The sequence below is a fragment of the Emydura macquarii genome, unplaced genomic scaffold, assembly GCF_026122565.2.
Source record: "Emydura macquarii macquarii isolate MOO-44397 ecotype Brisbane River unplaced genomic scaffold, CSIRO-AGI_Emac_v2 contig_2292, whole genome shotgun sequence".
NCBI lineage: Eukaryota > Metazoa > Chordata > Testudines > Chelidae > Emydura > Emydura macquarii.
The window spans coordinates 3,691,917-3,711,258 of NW_027132429.1; the positions used below are offsets into that span (position 1 = coordinate 3,691,917).

Below are 19,342 nucleotides of genomic sequence, written 5' to 3' on the forward strand. Positions count from 1 at the left end.
TTTAAGGGGTGACTTGATCACACTGTAGAAGTACCTACACTGGATACAGAATTTTGATGATTGAGTGAATTTGAAAATAGAGAGACGTTGAAGTCAGACAAATTCACCCTGGAAATAAGGTTCAAATTTTAAACAGTGAAGGTATTTGACCTGTGGAGCAATTTACTAAGGTTTGTGATAGCTTCTTCATCACTGGAAATTTGTAAATCAAGATGGGGTATTTTTCTTAAGGATTTGCTCTAGTTCAAACAGGAATTAATTCAGGGCAGTCCTGTGACCTACGTTATACAGGAGGTCAGACTAGATCATCACAATGGTCCCTTCTGGCCTTAAAATCTACAAGAATGGAGATGCAAATAAACAGGCTTGGTCTGCACATGAAGCTGCACCAGTTTAAATATAGGTGTGGTTTTAAATTAATTTCATTTAACCAGTGACAACTCCTGTGTGGACATTCTTAATTCAGTTTAGACCTGGGATTTAGAAACTGATTGAGTTTAACTCAAGATGATTTCTGGGGTAAACCAATGCTTACAGCAGCTTCAAGTGAAAAACCTCATCTTTCTAATATGGCTCCAGTTACCATAGTATCTGAGCACCTCACGGTCTTTAATGTATTCGTCCTCACGTTCTCCCATACAGGGCAGTGCTGACTCCTATCATGCAGATGGAAACTGAGGCACAGCGAGGCTAAGGCCAAATCCTCGCTTCCATTGACGTCACCGGAGGTTAGCACTCTAAATACCTTCGAGGTCTGGGCCTGAGTGACCGGGCCAAGGCCACACAGGGTGTCTCTGGTAGACCTGGCAATTGAATCAGGTCTCTCAAGTCCCAGCCTCGCAACCCTAACCACTGCACCATCCTTCCTCTCTCGTTTATCCCCTTCGCTTATCCTGAGCGACAGGCAAAGAACTGATTGTGGCATTTCCCCAGGGAAGATGGTTCCTTGGTTGCTGCTGTAATGTTAGGGTAAAATGTAGCCCAACAGTTTCACAGGTGACTGGGAAAGGCTCCAGCCCCAGCAACTTGACGGTCAGACATGGGGAGGAACAGTGCCTGTTTATCACCAGTCACTACTGAATCTTCCTTTGCGGCTGTTCTAACCACTTTCCTGCGTCTCACTGCTTTCAAAGAAAGAGAGCGAGCCCAGAGTTTAATTTAAATCACGTCTCCCAAGCTTGTTCTTTTCTCAATCAATATTGCTTTTTGCATCATATCTAATCTCTTTTTTTCTCCAAAGTAAAATTTAATTAAATAATTCTAATGAATGTTTAATGATGTTCTTTTGTCATTATTAAATCTGTAATAAAAAAGAGTCTGCAGCCCCTCTGCCTCCCTCCCCCTCATATCCAGCCCCCTTAATGTCCCCCATTTCTGTCTCCCCTCCTCTCCGACATACACTGTCCTGCTCAGCTGCTCGCTCTCCCCCCACTCTGACGAGGCTGGCATTCAGACCTGCAAACAGGAAATGAGAAAGGGAGAAACAGGATATTGAGTTTGGATACTATCTGGATCGGTAATATCACCCCTAGCTACTGTGGGAGGAATGCTTCCCCACACCGAGAATACTAATCTAACCCACCAAGGCTTTACAGAGGCGGCCAACAAGGCAACACAAAATCAATATGAATTGATAACTCCAACTCAAAATTCACATACCTGGAGCAGCTTGCTTGGTTGGCTTGTGCTTTGCCGACCGGAAAGTGAGCGGGCGGGTGGCGGGAAAGCAAAATACCAGTAGAAGAATTCATCTCTTTGAGACACAACTTCTTAAGGGATGAGAGAGGGGAACACCAGCAGGTGCATTATATCTGGAGTGTAAGATCGGGACCAAGTCGCCAAAGTCTTTTCCAGAGAGAACTGGTTTCCTTGTATCAAAGATGCTCTTTTCAGTTTTGAATCAGAAACTGGAGTTTTCTAGGTGAACTGGGATGGGGTGAATAGGAGTCGTAACAGAAGAAAACGCCCAGGAGTCAAGATTCTCAAAAGTAGCTAATGATTTTGGGTGTCCAGCTTGAGACACCTTAAAGCAGCCTGATTCTCAGAGAGTGCTGCGCACCCATCCTCTGGAAAGCAGGCCCCTTGAACTTGCCGCCCTTAGGCACTAGTCACTTTGAAAATCTCTAGCTAAGATGCCCAGATCTCTACTAGTGGTGCAGAGGATGAACTAATCTGTTGTTTCTACACAGCCAGTGCCATCTCCCAGGGAACTTCTCCACGATCTTCACAAAAGTTTCCTGACAGGAACTGTGGTTTCTTCAAAATAGACCTTTCGTATGGTGGAAAATGTCTATTTTAACAACATTTTAAATTTTCCAGTCAGGAGAAATGTAACGTCAAATCCAAATTTGGAAATGAAACCACGTTTTTTTTCCTTTAGAAATCTCATAATTTTGTTGTGTTGCATAATTTTGTTTAGATTGAGCACACTGACATTGTCCATTTTGACATGTCCAATTATAAACTTTTTTGAATTTCTTTGCTTCCTGAAAATTTCCGGAATTTCAACTCTGATTCAGAATGGAAAGTAACTTCAAAGAAGCAAGATTTCCTGCAAAAGAACAATTCCAGTTTTCAAACTGCTCTTCTCCGATGCGTGTGCACAGACAGGTCTCATCTTGGCACCGCCACACTTTCATGGTGACTGGTGCTAGTTCTGCTCTTTCTTGCTCTGCAGTCCTACACCTCTGCTGGCTGGGCTCACTCACCTCTGGCCTGTTTGAGAACCAAATGCAGTGCCAACAAAATGCATCTAAACTACAGTAGATCTGTCATGGAGAAAATAATGTGTCCCAACCATGATGCTGCTTCCGGGTGCCCAAATACCCTGCTCTTGTTCGTCCTACGGCACTTTAGAGCTCTGCTTCACTCACAATTTCCCCTGCTTCAAAGGCGGTGTTTTTAAAACCTTGAAGAACTTAGACTGAGCTGCATGCTGGCTGGAATCCAGGCCGGAGATGCAGGCTCTGAATCTCCCATGGCCATGCTTCCTGTGCAGTCATTTACACCAGAACAGTAGCATTTTGCACCCACTCTGCATTGATGTGACTGACTGTAGGTCTCAGAGGACTGGGTTCTCTGTGCTGAGCATGTCTGAAAATCTGGCCTCCTTATTGGCAGCCTCAGTAAAGAGGCCAAGAGGCGAATGAGCTTTGGGGAGTAGTGGATGGGACACCTGCTCTGAAGGGAGGGCAGCACCTTTCACCACCATTGCACTTGCCTCGTGACAAAGAATGAGGCCCTCCGAGGCCCTCCCAGGTAAAGCAAGGACTCTCCTCGACAGTTCTCCTCCAGAGCTTGGAATGAAACCCCCCTTGTGCTTTTACACTGGGTCCTTGGTACACATCATGTCTGATAGCTCCGTTTTCTGCCTGTACAATACTTGGCAAATAGAATAGCCCACGCATGGAAGAAAACACGTCAGTGGGAGATTACTGGTAGTTCTCACTCCTCCATCAAAACCATTGATTTTGGGGAATCAAATCATTGCATTGAGCACTTTCTATCTTGGCACATAAACTGTCCACTCTGTTGACTTTAGGGGTTTCTGCAGTGTTGTGGCTGTAGCATCTCAGAGCAGTTTTAGTTGAATCGTCTCGTCACCTCCATGTGAAACAGGCAAACCGTTATCATCACCCCCTTCACTGAGGAGGAGACGGAGGCAAAGGGAAGGACACGACTTACCCGTAGCCGTAGAGGAGCTCAGTGTCAGAACATAAGAAGTCCTGCTTTGCTCAGGGCTCTCGATGGGGACCTGGGGCTCTGTTGCCATGCAGTCATGCACCGCAAAGCAAAGCACTGACAGTGGTAGCGTTTGACACCCACTTGGCACTGGTGCAGGTGACTGCACGTGATGCAAGATCCCTGGCCTCTCTACTTCTTCTGCACCACCAGTGAGGCAAGCTCCGTGTTCTGGGGGTGAGAGTCCCTGCCCTGAGGAGGTTGCAGTATAAGCAGAATGATTTCTCCCCAAACCCACCTAGCCGCAGAGAGCACTGTCTCCTGGCCGCCAGGGATGGTGAAAGGGAAAAGGCTGGTTTTCCAGCATAGCTTCTCCTGCAACACATTGCTGGATTAAACTCTGTGTCCACAAATACATCTCCTTCTATCAGGTGCTGTTGCATCCAGCAGCTCAGGGGAGATCAGGAAGACTGTGAGGAGCAGATAGACAGCTGGCTCTGTCCTTCCTAAGTGGAGAGTTTGCCTGCATATTGCAGCCACTGGTAATTTTTTCCATTTAAAAATTCCAGCAGTTCCCTTTGGCAGAGCCCAGCATCCCTTGCTGCCTGAGATGCTGCTTTGAAAGAGGCAATGGACAGCTCTTCTCCAACCATGATGAAAGTTTGGGAAGGGCTATAAACCCCCCTGCTTCAGGGCAAGAACCCTAACCCCTAATTAATGGGGGTCAGGAGGGAATTTCCCCAGGGGCCTGGTTATCCCTTTGCTGCCTTCTTTGGCGTTTCATGAGTCTTCCCTTGGAGCAGCTGGTGATGGGCACTCTTGGAGATGGGACACAGGCTAGATGGGACCCTTGTCTGATCTAGCCTGGCAATTCCTCTGTGCCTATGGGTCAGGATCCACAGGTGACAGTGAAGACAAGATGCCATGAGCATCAGAGTCGCTGCCGTGAGGGCATCATTGCCATCTGCTTCACAACCACACCCCTGCACATCCCATGGAGCTGAGATGGCAGCAGCATCTTTCAGCCTTCAGGTTACCATTGTGGGCCTCTCTCTAGCCATAAAATTCCAGTTAAACCTCTCAGGTCCATAGGCGGGATTGGAAAGGTTCGTCTCTTTGAACCCCTTGTCTCTGCCACTGGTTTGTGCTCAGAATGACTGGTTCTAGGGCAGAGAGAGAAGAGGAGGTGTTGATGCTTTTCCACAGGGAAGGGCATTTTGCCTGCTGCTCCTTGGAGGACAGCGTCCCTCCCTCCCCTGTACCTGACGGAGAAACTCACTGAAACACAGGATCTCACTGGCAGTACCCAGAGAAAAACACATTTTTTTGTTAGCATTCTGCAGCGATATGACAGGCGCCCGATGAATTCTGGGAGATTTTAATAAAGAAGACAGGACTGTGAAATTTAATAAAAGAGTTCATCAGATTATATGGTGATGGCTCAGTGCCACAGAACTGGAGTAATATCCCCGCAGTGGGGGGCTTAACCCCTTGAGGCACAGAGCAGCAGCGCTGTATTAAATCTTTCAGTAGCATTTCACTCGTGTCACTTTAATATTTATGAATCTCCGCGGCTTTGGGAACCTAGTCGGGTGTTTTGTTTGTTGTTCCGTTTTTTATTTAAGCACCAATTTTCATCCCTGGCATTAACAGACCCAAGCCCAGCCACTAACGATCAGGGTTATAACAACTATTCTCTTCAGATCTGACAGCAAGGGCAGCGCTGGACCCAGCCAGTCCGAACTGCTCTTGCAAGGATCAGAATTTGGTGCTTTAATAACTGAATGGCAACCAAATTAAATGTTGCCAATGGCAGATTTAGGGGTGTTCTCAAACCTCTCCAGGACCCCCCAGTCCGGTTCCAAAGTTCCCTCTGGTCCACACAAATGTGATGTCCCCTTCATTTTAATGATGAACATTTTTTACATTGGATAAAAAGAATCCTTAGCCTGCAGTTAGTCTGTCCCACTAGCAGAATGAGTTCTACATCACTGCCAGAATAAGTGTGTCCTACTCTATTCTATTTTATACACGTTCTTTTACCACTCACATCACCTTCACAACTTGGGTACCTTGTGCATTAAGCAGTGTAACTAGTCCAGAGTTGTTCCATAGTCTCTGACCGATGTTCTGTCTCCTGAACAGACTAGCTTTGGTAGAAAGTTCCACGGTGCCCGAGGAGAAGAGTTGCCAACCATATTCTTCATCCCAGAGCTTTAGGTCCTTTTAGTTACTCTGGGCCCAGGCCACTGGGTCCTATGAAGACAAGAGCCAAGACCTTGACCTTGACTCAGTTTTCCATGGAAAACCAACACAGAGAGCAGAGGAGAAGCATGATGTGCTGGCAATAGCCAAGGTGGGGACACCTGTCTGGGAAGCATATTGTGTGACGTTCTTTTCTGAGTCTCTGTAATAACGCAGCTGTTTGCTAAGTGCTTGAAGAGCCTGGATGGAAGGTGCTAGAGAGGGAGCACAGGGTGATGGTCACCAAGTACTCTGGGTTTATGGTGCTTCGTCGATCCAGTACGTGATCCATCTCATGTACAGTCAGTGCTTAACAAGCAGCACTTATTACTCAGGGCGACACCTCTGCATTCTCTCGCTCACACAGGTCTCAATCCCCCAAGTCCTTCAGTCCTGTGTGTCAGGCCCAGTGAACTCATGGTGCCCAACACAAACGAGGGCTGAGGATTAGAACCAGGCATCTCCTCTGCACTGAGAGCTCTGTGCTGTCACTCCCTTGCCCTCCAGTGGCAGCGTGTGGGCATGTCTGAGAAGACGTGGTCTCAAGCTGCACCCTCATGATGCTGAGGGACATGGCCCTACGTTCTCCTCTTAGACCTCGTGCCTGCTGCTAAGGAGGTAGGGTTAACTCGGTGGGCATTGGACAGCATCAGAGTCCCCTGCGCTTCCCCATCCTGCCTATCACCTTTCGCCTCACACTTATTCTCCCCTGCCCAAGCCCCGATGCAGGATCCAGACTGGAATGCGAGAGTCTGCAGCATGTCCAGCCATTGCTGCAATCTGACCCCTGAGCAGTTCCTTTAGCAGAGCCCATCCTCTCCCCATCCAGCCTTTGGAGTAGGCCGAACTCAGTCCTGGGAACTTGTTCATGTTCACTGCTTTGGGCTTCAGTTGCCCCTGAGGACTGATCCATTTCAGAGCGAAGGATAGACAGTTGGGGTTTCCAGGGAGTGGCTGTTTAAGCAGAAAGTTTCCCCATTGCCTCAGAACAAAGCTGAACAAAAAGAACAAATCTTTCTCTTGGCAGTGCGAGGAGGGTGAAGTGTTTGCACCTTCTGGAGCATGCTCTGCTCTGAGGTTGTGCTGCCAAGGTTTCCCCTAAAGCAGAGAATGTTTGCTGCATAGATCTGGGCAGACAGAGGGGCTGTATGGAGCCTGCTGTTCTGAAATTCCCACCAGGCAGAGAATTGACTTAATTAACTGTGGCTTGGGTGTGAGCAGGTCCTGCAGGTCCCTTTCTAGAGGAGAATGCCTGAGTGTCCCTTCCAGAGAGGCTGACAAATGCCCTTGGGGAAAAGAACCATGAGGAAATGAGAGCAGAGATGATAATTGGTCTCCCCAAAACTGCTCATTCACGCTGGCCTAGGTGCTGCTAACATGATGTGGAAATTAAGCAGAGGGGAATTTTGCCCCTTAACCCCTCCCCACCCATCCCATATCATTGAAGGAAGAACCTGCTATTGTGGTGGGAGTGAAATAAACTCCTTGAAATGAAAGAGCATATTGTATTTCCAGTGCCACTTCATTCCACCCCATGTGTCCCACCCCCCTGCTCCTAGCCCCACATGAAATCTGGAAAGAGGCTTTACAAGTTCCACTTCAATATTTCAGACAGCTACGATGGATTTTGCAGCTCAGCGTTAAATAAACAGACCTTGCTTAAGCCAGGACTGCTTCATTTTGACTAAACCCTAACCAAATAAGCCAGCTTCATGAAGCACAGGCCTCATGGCTTTCAAGGCTGTCTTAGCCCTTGCTTCATTAACACCTTTTAATCCCATTGGTACAATCTTATACGCTCCAAATTACCCTTCCCAGGCCTGGGTCAGGGCCCTCCGTGCTGCCACACAACACGTCAGTAACTTGCGGCTCAGCTCAGCCCCATCTGGAGTCGCTCTGAGGGGCAGAGCCCTCAGTCTGCCTGTGATTCCTTCTACAAAGCCTCTGCGAGGAGAGTGGTGCCCCCAAGAAGCATAGGTCTGCCTCTGTGGGGATTAATGGGCTGCTTAGGGAGTTGCGGTATTTTACTAGCACTTGAATCCAATAGATGATGGAGTCCATTAAATGTCTGAAAACAGTTGGTCTCTGTAAACTCTTCCCAAATATTCTGTTCAAGAGGCAAACCATATCAATGACCTGCCATAGGAGGACAAAGAAACAAGATATCAGACTTTTCTGGGACTTGTGCAGTTCAGAAGAGATGAGTAGAGGGAACTCGGACCAAATATCCACAGAAAAACACCCCTGAACTCGGGAGGGGGTGTGTTGAAATCTGGCACTGAATTTTTCCAGCTGGGGTCTCTCTGTAGCACCCAACCTCCATACTTTTTTGAAACAGTCTCCTTTCTCCCCCATCATAGTTAGACATTTTGGATGAACTTCCTAGGGAAAATTAGTTAAACGCCAAGCCTTTTCACAGCTGTTTTAATGATTGAACAATTTGCCTTTAATTCAGAAGCAAATGATAAAGGGTGGGGATAGGGACAGCTCTGTGCTGGGGAAAAGGATGTTGATTGTTTGTTTGAAGGAAAAGGGAAAGCAGAATGCAACCAGATCTACACCAGATCTGTGCACCAGTTAAGTGCCACTTAATTCCAGTGCGTAGGCCCTCTGTCAAGGAGTGTATTGCGTCCAGAGTGAAGGTGAGATGGTGAGTGACAGCAGCAGGCAGGGATATTGGGTCTCAGGGGTCTAATCTCTTGCACTTAATGACACACAACATAGCTCCGTGGAGGATTGAATTTGGGGGGCAGGGGCAGAACGATAGCTGCATGTGGGGCATATGATGCCCCTCCAGAGGGGTCTCTGGAGTTTCACCCAGTGATCATATACCCCACACACTGTGGTAACTGAAGCGTGAGCCATGGGTGGCCAATCCACAGCTGATGAAAAGAAATCATGTGTCATGCAATGTGTGATTAGGCTGCGGAACTCATTGCCACAGGATGTAGCTAAGGCAAAGAAGTGGGCATTTCTATGTGTGACAAGAATATCCAGAAGAAATTTTCATAGGGATACAAAACGCTTAGGCCAATCTCTAACTATTGGTGGTCAGGATGAGACCTAAATGAGGGGCAGATTACTCGCCTTGAACCACCTGCAGGGTTTCCTGCACCTTATTCTGAAGTAACTAGTGCTGCCCATTACTGGAGACAGGACACTGGGCTAGATGGACCTTGGGTCTGATCCAGTCTGGCAATTCCTATTGTCCTGTGGTGGAACCCAGTGCTGCATTGGGGCATGTTAATAGGGGACTGTGCCATACACGCTTTCCCAGAGGAAAAGCAGGCTGCTTCTCTTTGGTAGCTCTCAACTGCACAGCAACAGCCAGCTCGGACGCTGATGTTTCCCCAGCCTTCAGAGTGGAGGGTTGCGCTGTCTGACAGCAGCATCCCAGCTCGGGCCTGATGTGTCTTTGTCCTTGTCTGCATGGCACAGATGCTGTCTAGGAGCAAATGCATGGTCCGGGTTACCTTCCAAGAGGCAATTTGCCAACATCCTATTCTGTCGGCAGCACTGGCCCCTGTTTGTGCTGCTGCTGCTCCCCATAGAGTGTTGCAGAGTAGGTGTAAAGAAGGGGCTGACAAGAGTCATGCCTATCACCCCAGGTCTGCCTCTCTCTTGCTACTAAACTTTGAGCAGACACACTGCCTGCCCTAGAAGCTTGTTCCATGCTGCTCTTCAGAGCAGATTTTCCCATGTATGAGTCTGCCTCCTTGCCCACCATCCAGAGACACTTGTTCCACAAAGCAAAGTTCCACCATTTGTAAAATTAATTCATTTGATGCAGGCTGAGAAGATATGAAGACCTTGGTAGATACCTGTATTAATGTTACAAATGTTATGTGCTTCTGTCTATCTGATTACCACCATGCTACATGGTTGCAGAGTTAATTCAGTCCCTGGTGGCTTTTGCACATCTGCAGGAACTGAGATCAATGGTGCTTAATGGACAAGACAGGTGACAAGGTCTTTTGTTGTTTTGTCTCTAAATGGGAAAGGGACAGAGCTCTTCAAGCAGGAAACCATAAATAAAGAATTTGGAAAGTGTTAAAAGAGCAAGGGTGATGCACAGTGGCCGGGTCTGCAGTTACGCAGATGGTAACCCGTCCCCCAGAAGAGCTGGGATACCAGAGAGAAATCAGGCCCACCTCAGTCTGTACCCTTTTGTTGTTTTCATCCTTTTCTCCGTGGTTGCTATGTTCCTATGGATAAAATCAATGATGCTTTGTTGTGGGTGTCATTGCATATACCTCCTGGTCACAGCTCCCCAAAGGGAGTCTATAGAAGGGGACAAACTCAACTGGACCTACTGAGGAAACATGGTTGGTAAACAGGGATGCTGTACTCTGAAGACCCAGTCTAAAAATGAGTGAATCACTGAGAGAAATGCAGGCCCCACGCCTGCCACTGGAAAGGGTGCCCAGGACGGTACTGAAGGGTATGGCTACCCTGCAATCAGGAGGTGTGACCATAGCACGTGCAGACATGAATGATGTAGATCAAAGCAGTAGGTCAAGTAACAACAGAAGTGAAGCCATGGCAGCACGAGCAGCTACATGGGCTAGCCTCTCCCTCCCAGGACTTGAGTAGTCATCGGCACTGCTGTCGCAGCTTCACGGCTGCTGTTTTTGGAGCTAACTCGATCAAAGCTAGCTTGGGAATGTCTACACATGCTGCAATCGCACCTCCAGCTGCAGTGTGGACATACTTGGACTGAGGGGCACCTGAACTGTGGCAGTGGGTGAATTAATATACCTGCCCAAGCAGTCAGCACTGGCCGCCTCTGCCCCAGTCTCCCTTTCTCTCTCTCCCACACACAGACCGTCTCTCAGTGGAAAGGGGTCTTTGTGGAATTTAGAGAGGAAAGCTGAGTTTGAGCCCAAATTTGAAGACATCACATTTTTCTTCTCAAACTGTTGGCCTCTGATTCCAGCTGAGATCTCAGCTGCAGTGGAAATGTTTGACTTGAAAAACTTCTGTTCCACGCTGCTGACCAACTGCAGCAGGAACAACGCTTCTGTCTGCTAAGCAACGTGCAAACACAACCCAACCTTGAATTCCTTTCTGCATTTCTGAAAGTACGGCAACGTGTGAGGTTTATGTAGCTGCTTGATCCTGTCGTGGGGGTTTCACACGCATGCACACATGCACGTACATGCGTAGGCATGCACACACAGGCGCGCACACATGCATGCACACGTGCACACACATGCACACAGCCTCATGCCAGTTGTCGGTTCAATTAATTATTGTTATTTATTATTTGCATTGTTGTAGCACCTAGGAGCACAAGTCATTTACCAAGACCCTACTGTGCTTAGGTCCTGTCCAGCCATAGAACAAAAAGGGAGTTCCTGCCTCAAGGAGCTTACCATCTGTGACAGGAAACCACAGGGGAATACAAGGAAACCATGAGACAATATTGGTCAGCATGAGCAGTAGGGTCTGCACACCAGCCACCTACCCCGGGTCCAGGTTTTTAGGTATCACAATTATACATGTTCAGTGAGACTTTCTGGCATGACGAGCTGCATGAGCGTTTCCAAAAGTGAGAAGAAGCGCGACCCCTCAGGATGGGTCCGACCAACTTAACACATCGGCCTTCTTTCTGGGAGTTCGTCTGTAGTACAGCCGCAATGGCCTAGTGCGCCTGTCCCTGTGGTTTGTGAGTGCCAGAAAGCATGGGGCCTGGGTGACGTAGAGGGTTGGAAATGGGACATTGAGCCTTTTGCCTGTCAGTTCCTGATCCAAAGCTGGTCCCAGATCAGGAGGGGATGAAAGCCGTTATGATCTGAATGCTGTTTTGTTTGGTTGTTGAACAAGTGGGCACTAGCACAATTAGCATCACTCTGCTTCCTGCCTGGCCGCCTCGGCAGAGAGCCCGAACACTGACTGGACCCTGGGGTCTAAGTCACCCCTCACCCTGGATGGGCTCTTCCAAAGGAGGCGATAGCTGTTTGCAGTGGGTGGGAACTCTCCCTGCCTCTGCCTGGGCTGTCCCCTCTCTGCAGAAACACCCTGGTCTCAGATGCTAGGGCTGTCAATCCAGCCCCTTTGCTGGCGCTAAATTCACTGTAAGTAATGAATCTGGAAGCCCATTTAGTGTCTGCAACATCCCCCCATGCGGCTTCCAAGGGCAGCTGCATTCATACACCATGCAACCAAGTTCCCGCTGCAGCCTCCCATCCCTCCTCTCAGAATACAGGCTGCAACGGAGATGTATTCTGTTCCTATGACAACCCAAACAATATTACCTTGACTTAAATGGATTCAGGCGATATTAAAACCGGCCTCTTTAGGAATTCCTAGTGTTGGAGGGGCTGAGAATTTTAATTTTGTGTAATGCGAGCTGACACCGTGTTTATGAGCTGCTTGCTGAATGTTTTCTTCAATTAGTACAAAGCAGAGCAGATTTGTTTTTAGGGCTTAGCTGGGAGAGGGAGGGTGTGCGGCTCCCAATGCCTATGTGAGATTGAGTTATGTTACAGCAGCTGCGCATCCCTCAACCGATCGCAGCTGGGAAGCCCTTCCTGTGAAAACCAGGCAAGGTAGCCAGTACCTGATGGGGTCTCTAGACAAGACTTGCTAACTGCCTCATTCTAAAAGCAGTCGGGTAAATGGGCAGGCCTCTCCTCCCAGCTCTGACATCTCTTTCCAGATATCGTTGCTTCACCTAGTACCTCTCTCAGCAGTCACCTTTTCCCCTGGCTTTCACATTTTAAAGCAGTGCATGTACACAAAAACACATGTGCACTTGCACACTCAGAAACTCCCCTGACTGGGGGCTTATCTCTACCATACCCTGTCCTGTGCAGGATCAAGTCCAAAGCAAGTTTTGTGTCGAGAAGTTTCCCTTTCCCCGCCCCTCCCAAGAAATACTGCACAATTAGTGGAACTCATTGCCACAGCATATCATTGAGGTCAAAGGCATGGAAGGAATAAGGAATAAAAAACCAGCTTAGACATTTATACGGATAATAAGAATTTCCAGAGCTATTATGGTAAGGATTTAAGGATCTTATATGAGAACTAAACCCTCTTCCAGGGCATGATCCCCAGCATCTGACTAATGGGAGTCAGGAGGGAGCACTATTCCATCAATGCCTACTACAGCGTGGTTTGTATTCCTAATGATTCCTGTATTCTTAATGTGTCAACTTTTATGTCTTTCATAGAATCACAGAAGATTAGGGCTGGAAGGGACCTCAGGAGGTCACCTAGTCCAACCCCTTCTCAAAGCAGGACCAACCCCCAACTAAATCATCCCAGCCAGGGCTTTGCCAAGCTGCACCTTAAAGACTTCTAAGGAAGGAGATTTCCCCACCTCTCTTGGTAACCCATTCCAGTGCTTCACCACCTTCCTGGTGAAAAAGTTTTTCCTAATATCCAACCTAGACCTCCTAGACCAATTTAAGATCGTTGCTCCTTGTTGTCATCTGCCACCACTGAGAACAGCTTAGCTCCATCCTCCTTGGAACCCCCTTCAGGTAGTTGAAGGCTGCTATCAAATTCTCCCTCACTCTTCTCTTCTGCAAACTAAACAAGCCTAGCTCCCTCAGTCTCTCCTCCTAAGTCATGTGCCCCAGCCCGCTAATCATTTTTGTTGCCCTCCGCTGGACTCTCTTCAATTTGTCCACATCCTTTCTGTAGTGGGCAGGCCTAGAACTGGACACAATACTCCAGATATGGCCTCACCAGTGCTGAATAGAGGAAAACAATCACTTCTCTCAATCTGCTGGTAATGCTTCTACTAATGCAGCCCAATATACCATTAGCCTTCTTGGCCATAAAACATGGTTTGACTCATATCCAGCTTCTTGTCCACTGTAACCCTCAGGTCCTTTTCTGCAGAACTGCTGCCTAGCCAGTCGGTCCCCAGTCTGTAGCAGTGCATGGGATTCTGTCCTAAGTGCAGGACTCTCCACTTGTCTTTGTTGAACCTCATCAGATTTCTTTTGGCCCAATCCTCCAATTTGTCTAAGTCACTCTGTATCCTATCCCTACCCTCCAGCATGTCTACCACTCCCACCAGCTTAATGTCATTCGTGAACTTGCTGAGGGTGCAATCCACTCCATCATCCAGATCATTGAACAAGTTGTTGAACAAAACCGGCCTCAGGACCGACCCCTGGTGCACTCCTCTTGATACCAGCTGCCAAATAGACATAGAGCGGTTGATCACTACCTTTTGAACTCAAAGATACAGCCAGCTTTCTATCCACCTTATAGTCCATTCATCCATCCATACTTCTTTAACTTACTGGCAAGAATACTGTGGGAGACCATATCAAAAGCTTTGCTAAAGTTAAAGTATATCACATCCACTGCTTGCCCCACATCTACAGAGCCAGTCATCTCATCATAGAAGGCAATCAGGTTGGTCAGGCATGACTTGCCCTTGGTGAATCCATGCTGACTGTTCCTGATCACCTTCTGCTCCTCCAGGTTCTTCAAAATGGATTCCTTGAGGACCTGCTCCATCATTTTTCCAGGGACTGAGGTGAGGCTGACTGGTCTGTAGTTCCCCAGATCCTCCTACTTCCCTTTTTAAAGATGGGCACTATGTTTGTCTTTTTCCAATCATCTGGGATCTCCCCTGATCACCACGAGTTTTTAAAGAAAATAGCCAATGGCTCTGCAATCACATTAACCAACTCCCTCAGCACCCTTGGTCTTTAGCTCTAGCCACATGCTGGGCCCATCCTCACCTTCTAAAAGCCCCAGTGTCTGCATGTACTAGGATGGTAGGGTTGGGATATGTTACAGGAGTATGCCTGGACCCACTGCTCCTGGGAAGACTAAACATGATCTCTGGGGCCAGTCTCTCTAAAGACCCAAGAATCTTCATTTCATGGAGATTTGGTCTCCAGAGTGGCACATACAAAAATTAATCCCATGCCTAGGAGGTGAATTCTCCAAAATGAGACAGTGGAGAGCCTTTGCATGTAATAGTTAGGATTGTTTGGATTGAGATCTAATTCCATACGGGAGGCTGGGAACAGTCAGTGACGCATGCGCTGACTTTTTACAGTTACCACAACTAATACTAGAGGGCTCGTCAGCAAACACAGGCATAACAAGATCCAGGGACTGGACTCTGAAGTTAGACAATTGCAAACTGGAAATAAGTCATTAGATGGTAATTAGCCATTGGAACAGCTTCCAAAGGGATGTGGTGGATTCTCTGTCACGTGGGGTCTTTAAATTGAGACTGGGTGTTTCTTTCTAAGAGAGACACTCTTGCGTCTAGCCACAGACTATTGGTCTCAGTGCAGGAAGCCCTGGGTGGAATTGTCTGGCCTGAGCTTTGCAGAAGGTCAGACTACATGCACAGTAAGGTCCCTTCTGGGCTTAAAGTCTAGGAACATAAATAATTGGTTTCTCAGTAATAAGCCACATGCTGTAACTGGGCACAGGTAACCCAGAAGGGTTTACGTTTTCTTTTCACCTCCACCTGTCACCTGGTGTTGGTGCATCTCAGAAAGGGAATGGATTTGTAAGCAGCCCATCTCTGGGCCTGTGCATGGAACACACACCCCATCCTCTCCTTTGGGGCAGCGTGTGGGGTTTTGGCTTGGTTTTTAAACATGTGACTCAGTGGCAGCTTTTTTTTATATACTGAACTTTTACATTTCAAGCATGATTTTTTAAAATAAAACATGAATATCAAAAAGACTGGGAGAGGGGATGCCAAGAGAGGAGAGGAACACAGACAGACAGAGAAGGAGAGCAAGAAATCCCAGGCGGCTCCAGTTGGAATGTCCCAGCCACTTCAGGCGAAAGCCATTGCGCATCACAACTCGATGGTGGTATTTGGAAGGGATGAGCCCTCCCCTGTAATCCTTTCCATCCCGCTCCGCAGAGTTTGCCAGGAGGATTAACCCAGTCTTGTTCTCAATCCCAGTTTATGAGTTCCCTGCTGGTGGGGAAGATCCTGTGTGTTTAAACAACAGCCTAATTAATCCCCATTTTATTACTTTCTCTTGTCAAGTGGCTAAATAGAAGCTGTCAGCCGGCAGCCACCGTGCTTGCATTTGTTTAGATCCCAAATTACTTCATCAGAACCATCTGCTCTGAACGCCGGGCACTTGGCGATTGTTTATTTCTCTCTCAGGATGCCGCGTGGGGCACAAACAGCCTCCTCTGGAGCTCCCTGTGCAGGGTCCGTACAGTCCTCAGGGACTAAGTTATTAAAATGAGTTTAGAGGTTTTGAAGGAAGCCCTGCCTGCTGAGACCAAACTAATAGACTGGTCCCTGCGTTCACTGACTCCAGTGGCCTGAACAGAGCGAGATGGATAGCCCTGAATGAGCCACCAGCAAAGTTCATTCAAGAGCAGAAGAGGCACTTGGGGGCAGCTCAGCCCCTTCCAGGAGGGTAACATGGGCTCAGACTCCCCTGGTGGGTTGAAAGGCAGGGCAGGCTGTGTTCCTCGCAGAGCTAGGAGGGGAAGTCAGAAATAAAAGCAGCATAAAGCAGGGGCAGGAGCGCTGGACCTAGCCCAGAGAAACCACTACCTGTCCAAGGATTATTTATATGATACCTATAGGGCCAGCTACTTAGCAAAAGTAAATGGGTGCAGCTCCTTTGACTCCAATACCCATTTATACTGGCTGATCACCTAGCCCCTGGTTTATATATTCTGCTTTGTGGTGCTTCCCCTCAGGTCACTGAGCTGGTAGCCCGAATTCACTTGCTCTCTGGGTCACCCTGTTCAGAACAGCCAGAATCGCTTGGGAATTCCTGGCAGGCCCAGCCCGGTCCTGTCTCGGGACCTTGGGCCTGTGTCGGCCCCCAGATCACCCGATGCTGCTGGTTCTCTGTCCTCCCGCCACTATGAACTAGCATACTCAGCATGAAATCATGGGACAGCTGCTGGGGAGCCCCCTTCCTGGTGGGACTCCTGACCCCTGGTACGTCTGCTCTACTCGCTCTAACTATCGATGTCAGCATTTACACCATGGCATCACAGTGCCCATCTGTACCAACAGCGTCTAAAGAAGAACAGCTCTTACCCTGAGCCGCTGCTCTGACCACTGAAACCCCAGGCCTAACCAGGATTGCTTACAGCACCCCAGTATCTATGCGTGAGCCCTACCTCACCTCCCAAGTATCTACCCAATCCTTCCACTAGCTCCACTGCCCCCTGAGCCCTGTCCCCAGACCCTGTCTGACTGCTTTGTTCCCTCCCTGACCGCACAGGCTCTTCCAGACCAAGTGCAGCAGCTGCCTGAAGGCGATCGCCCCCTCTGAATTCATCATGCGGGTGCTGGAGAACGTATACCATGTCCACTGCTTCTTCTGTTGCGAATGCGAGCGGCGTCTGCAGCGGGGGGACGAGTTTGTGCTGAAGGAGGGGCAGCTGTTGTGCCGCAGTGACTATGAGAAGGAGAAAGAGATGCTGAGCGCCATCAGCCCTGCACCCACTGAGTCTGGTGAGGGGCCTTGGGGGAGGGAGGGGATCAAGTGAGTGCACCCCCCTTATGGGGCTGGGACTGAGGGGACAAAGGAGTCAGGGGACCAACCCCCTCCGCACTGGGGTTCACGGCACTCTGTTGTAGGGTGTTGCAGGGATATTGTCTGGTCCCCAGTGGACAGGAAGGGGCTGGAGGGGTCCGGCCTGTGTGCAGGATCCATTATTCCTCTGAAATGTCCGTCCCCTGACCACTGTCTGAGACAGGAGATTGGGCTAGATAGATGGCCCCTGACCTGATCCAGAGCGGCAGGGAGGGAGGGAATGGCGGGGGACATTAGGTTAGCTGGGTCAGTTGGTCTGATCTGAAGGGATGGGGGTGCGCGGAATCCGTGGGAGGGGAACACCATGCTAGATGAGTTGATTATTCAGATGTGGGGAGCTGGGGGTGATCCTGAGCTAGATGGGCCATCGGTCGGATCTGGTGCAGCAATTCTTCCCCACGTACCTCAGGACAAGAGCCCTGGTGGCTATGGCCCCTGCTGAGGATGCAAAGCTACATCCTGTGGGGACCAAAGCCCTGAAAGGGGAGGAAGTTGCCTGGCTTCTCTGCCACAGTAGCTGAGTCAGAGAGGCCCAGGCCTGCCAATGCCGGGGCAGTAACTGCTAACAATTCCCCTCCCAGTGAAAAGCGAGGACGAGGATGGCAGCCACTCACATGGCAAAGGCAGCGAGGAAGGCAAGGACCACAAGCGCTCCAAGCGCCCGCGCACCATCCTCACCACTCAGCAGCGACGGGCTTTCAAGGCCTCTTTTGAGGTTTCCTCCAAACCCTGCAGAAAGGTAGAGTACAGGAGACAATGTCCTCTCTGCCTGGACCAGAGCCCCCAGCCTGGCTTTTATACCTGGAAACCTCCAGGAGTCCTATTCCTATGGCTCCAGAGCCCAGCGTCCTGTCTTTACACTCCCCACTGTGCTGCAGAGCCAGCACTTCCAGAACACACCACAAGGGAGCCTGACTCCGGAAGGGAGAGAGCAGGTTCCTTTCTGCCGGTGTGTCCAGCCCAGCAGCAGTGTGGTGCATACACTGTGGCTATCTGCTGACTCTGTTTCTGTGCACTGCAGCTTTAAGCCACAGCACTGGTTGGCAGCCAGTTTGTTTTCATTTCCGTGCAGACTGTTCGAACGGAGATGCACACACGGCCAGATTTTCAGCCGCCCTGCGTCTTGTATTCTCATTTACACCAGTGCGAAGTCGGTGCATTCTGCTTTAGCAGCGTTTCACACCCACTTTCCACTGGTGTGAATGATGGCACAAAGTGAAGTAGGCCTACTCTGAGCCTTTCATAGACAGCAGCTTCTGTTCTCTTTCTCCTCTCGATGGTGTCAAGGGTTTAGAGTCCTGAGCAGATGAATAGAAAGACAAGCTGCCTGCCTTGGGGGTTTACCGTGTAAATTCAGAGTGATGACAGGAGAGGATCCTGCCCTTGGGGGCACAGTTTCCTGCAGGGAGCGAGAAATCCCTCCTTGTTAGATGTTTTTCTGTGGCAGACATTTACTAAACTCTCAAGAAGGAAGAGCTGCTCTAAGTAGCTTACAATCCTCGGGCAGACAAAAAGACAGACGTTAGGGTAGGCACAGTCCATTGTAGGCAGCATGGTAGATCTGCAGCAGATGTGAGTTTCTCGGAAGGATCTGGAGAGGGGTGTGGACCATTAGGTGCACAAGGTTAGGGGTGCTGATCATTTTCCAAGGTAACAAAGCTCTAACCCACCCTTTCAAACTCCTCTCCCCTCTGCGGGTAGGTGAGGGAGACCCTTGCAGCTGAGACAGGCCTGACAGTTCGGGTGGTGCAAGTCTGGTTCCAGAATCAAAGAGCCAAGGTGAGTGACTGCTTCTGACTTTAGAACCAAGCTCTGTGGCCCTGATTCTCAATTGCACCAAGGCCCTTTACACCGTTCTGGCAGAGCAATGGGAGCAGAATCCCCCCTACACACAACCT

General features: G+C 49.0%; 1 protein-coding gene across 1 annotated transcript in view; it reads left to right on the top strand.

Moving 5' to 3' along the window:
• LOC137161276 (LIM/homeobox protein LMX-1.2-like) overlaps positions 1–19,342 on the top strand; it is a 55,826-nt gene that overhangs the window by 33,268 nt on the left and 3,216 nt on the right. The window contains exons 4-6 of the mRNA XM_067560398.1: positions 17,130–17,362; positions 18,026–18,183; positions 19,146–19,223. Coding sequence (XP_067416499.1) covers positions 17,130–17,362; positions 18,026–18,183; positions 19,146–19,223 — 469 coding nt within the window. The remainder of the gene's footprint in view (positions 1–17,129; positions 17,363–18,025; positions 18,184–19,145; positions 19,224–19,342) is intronic.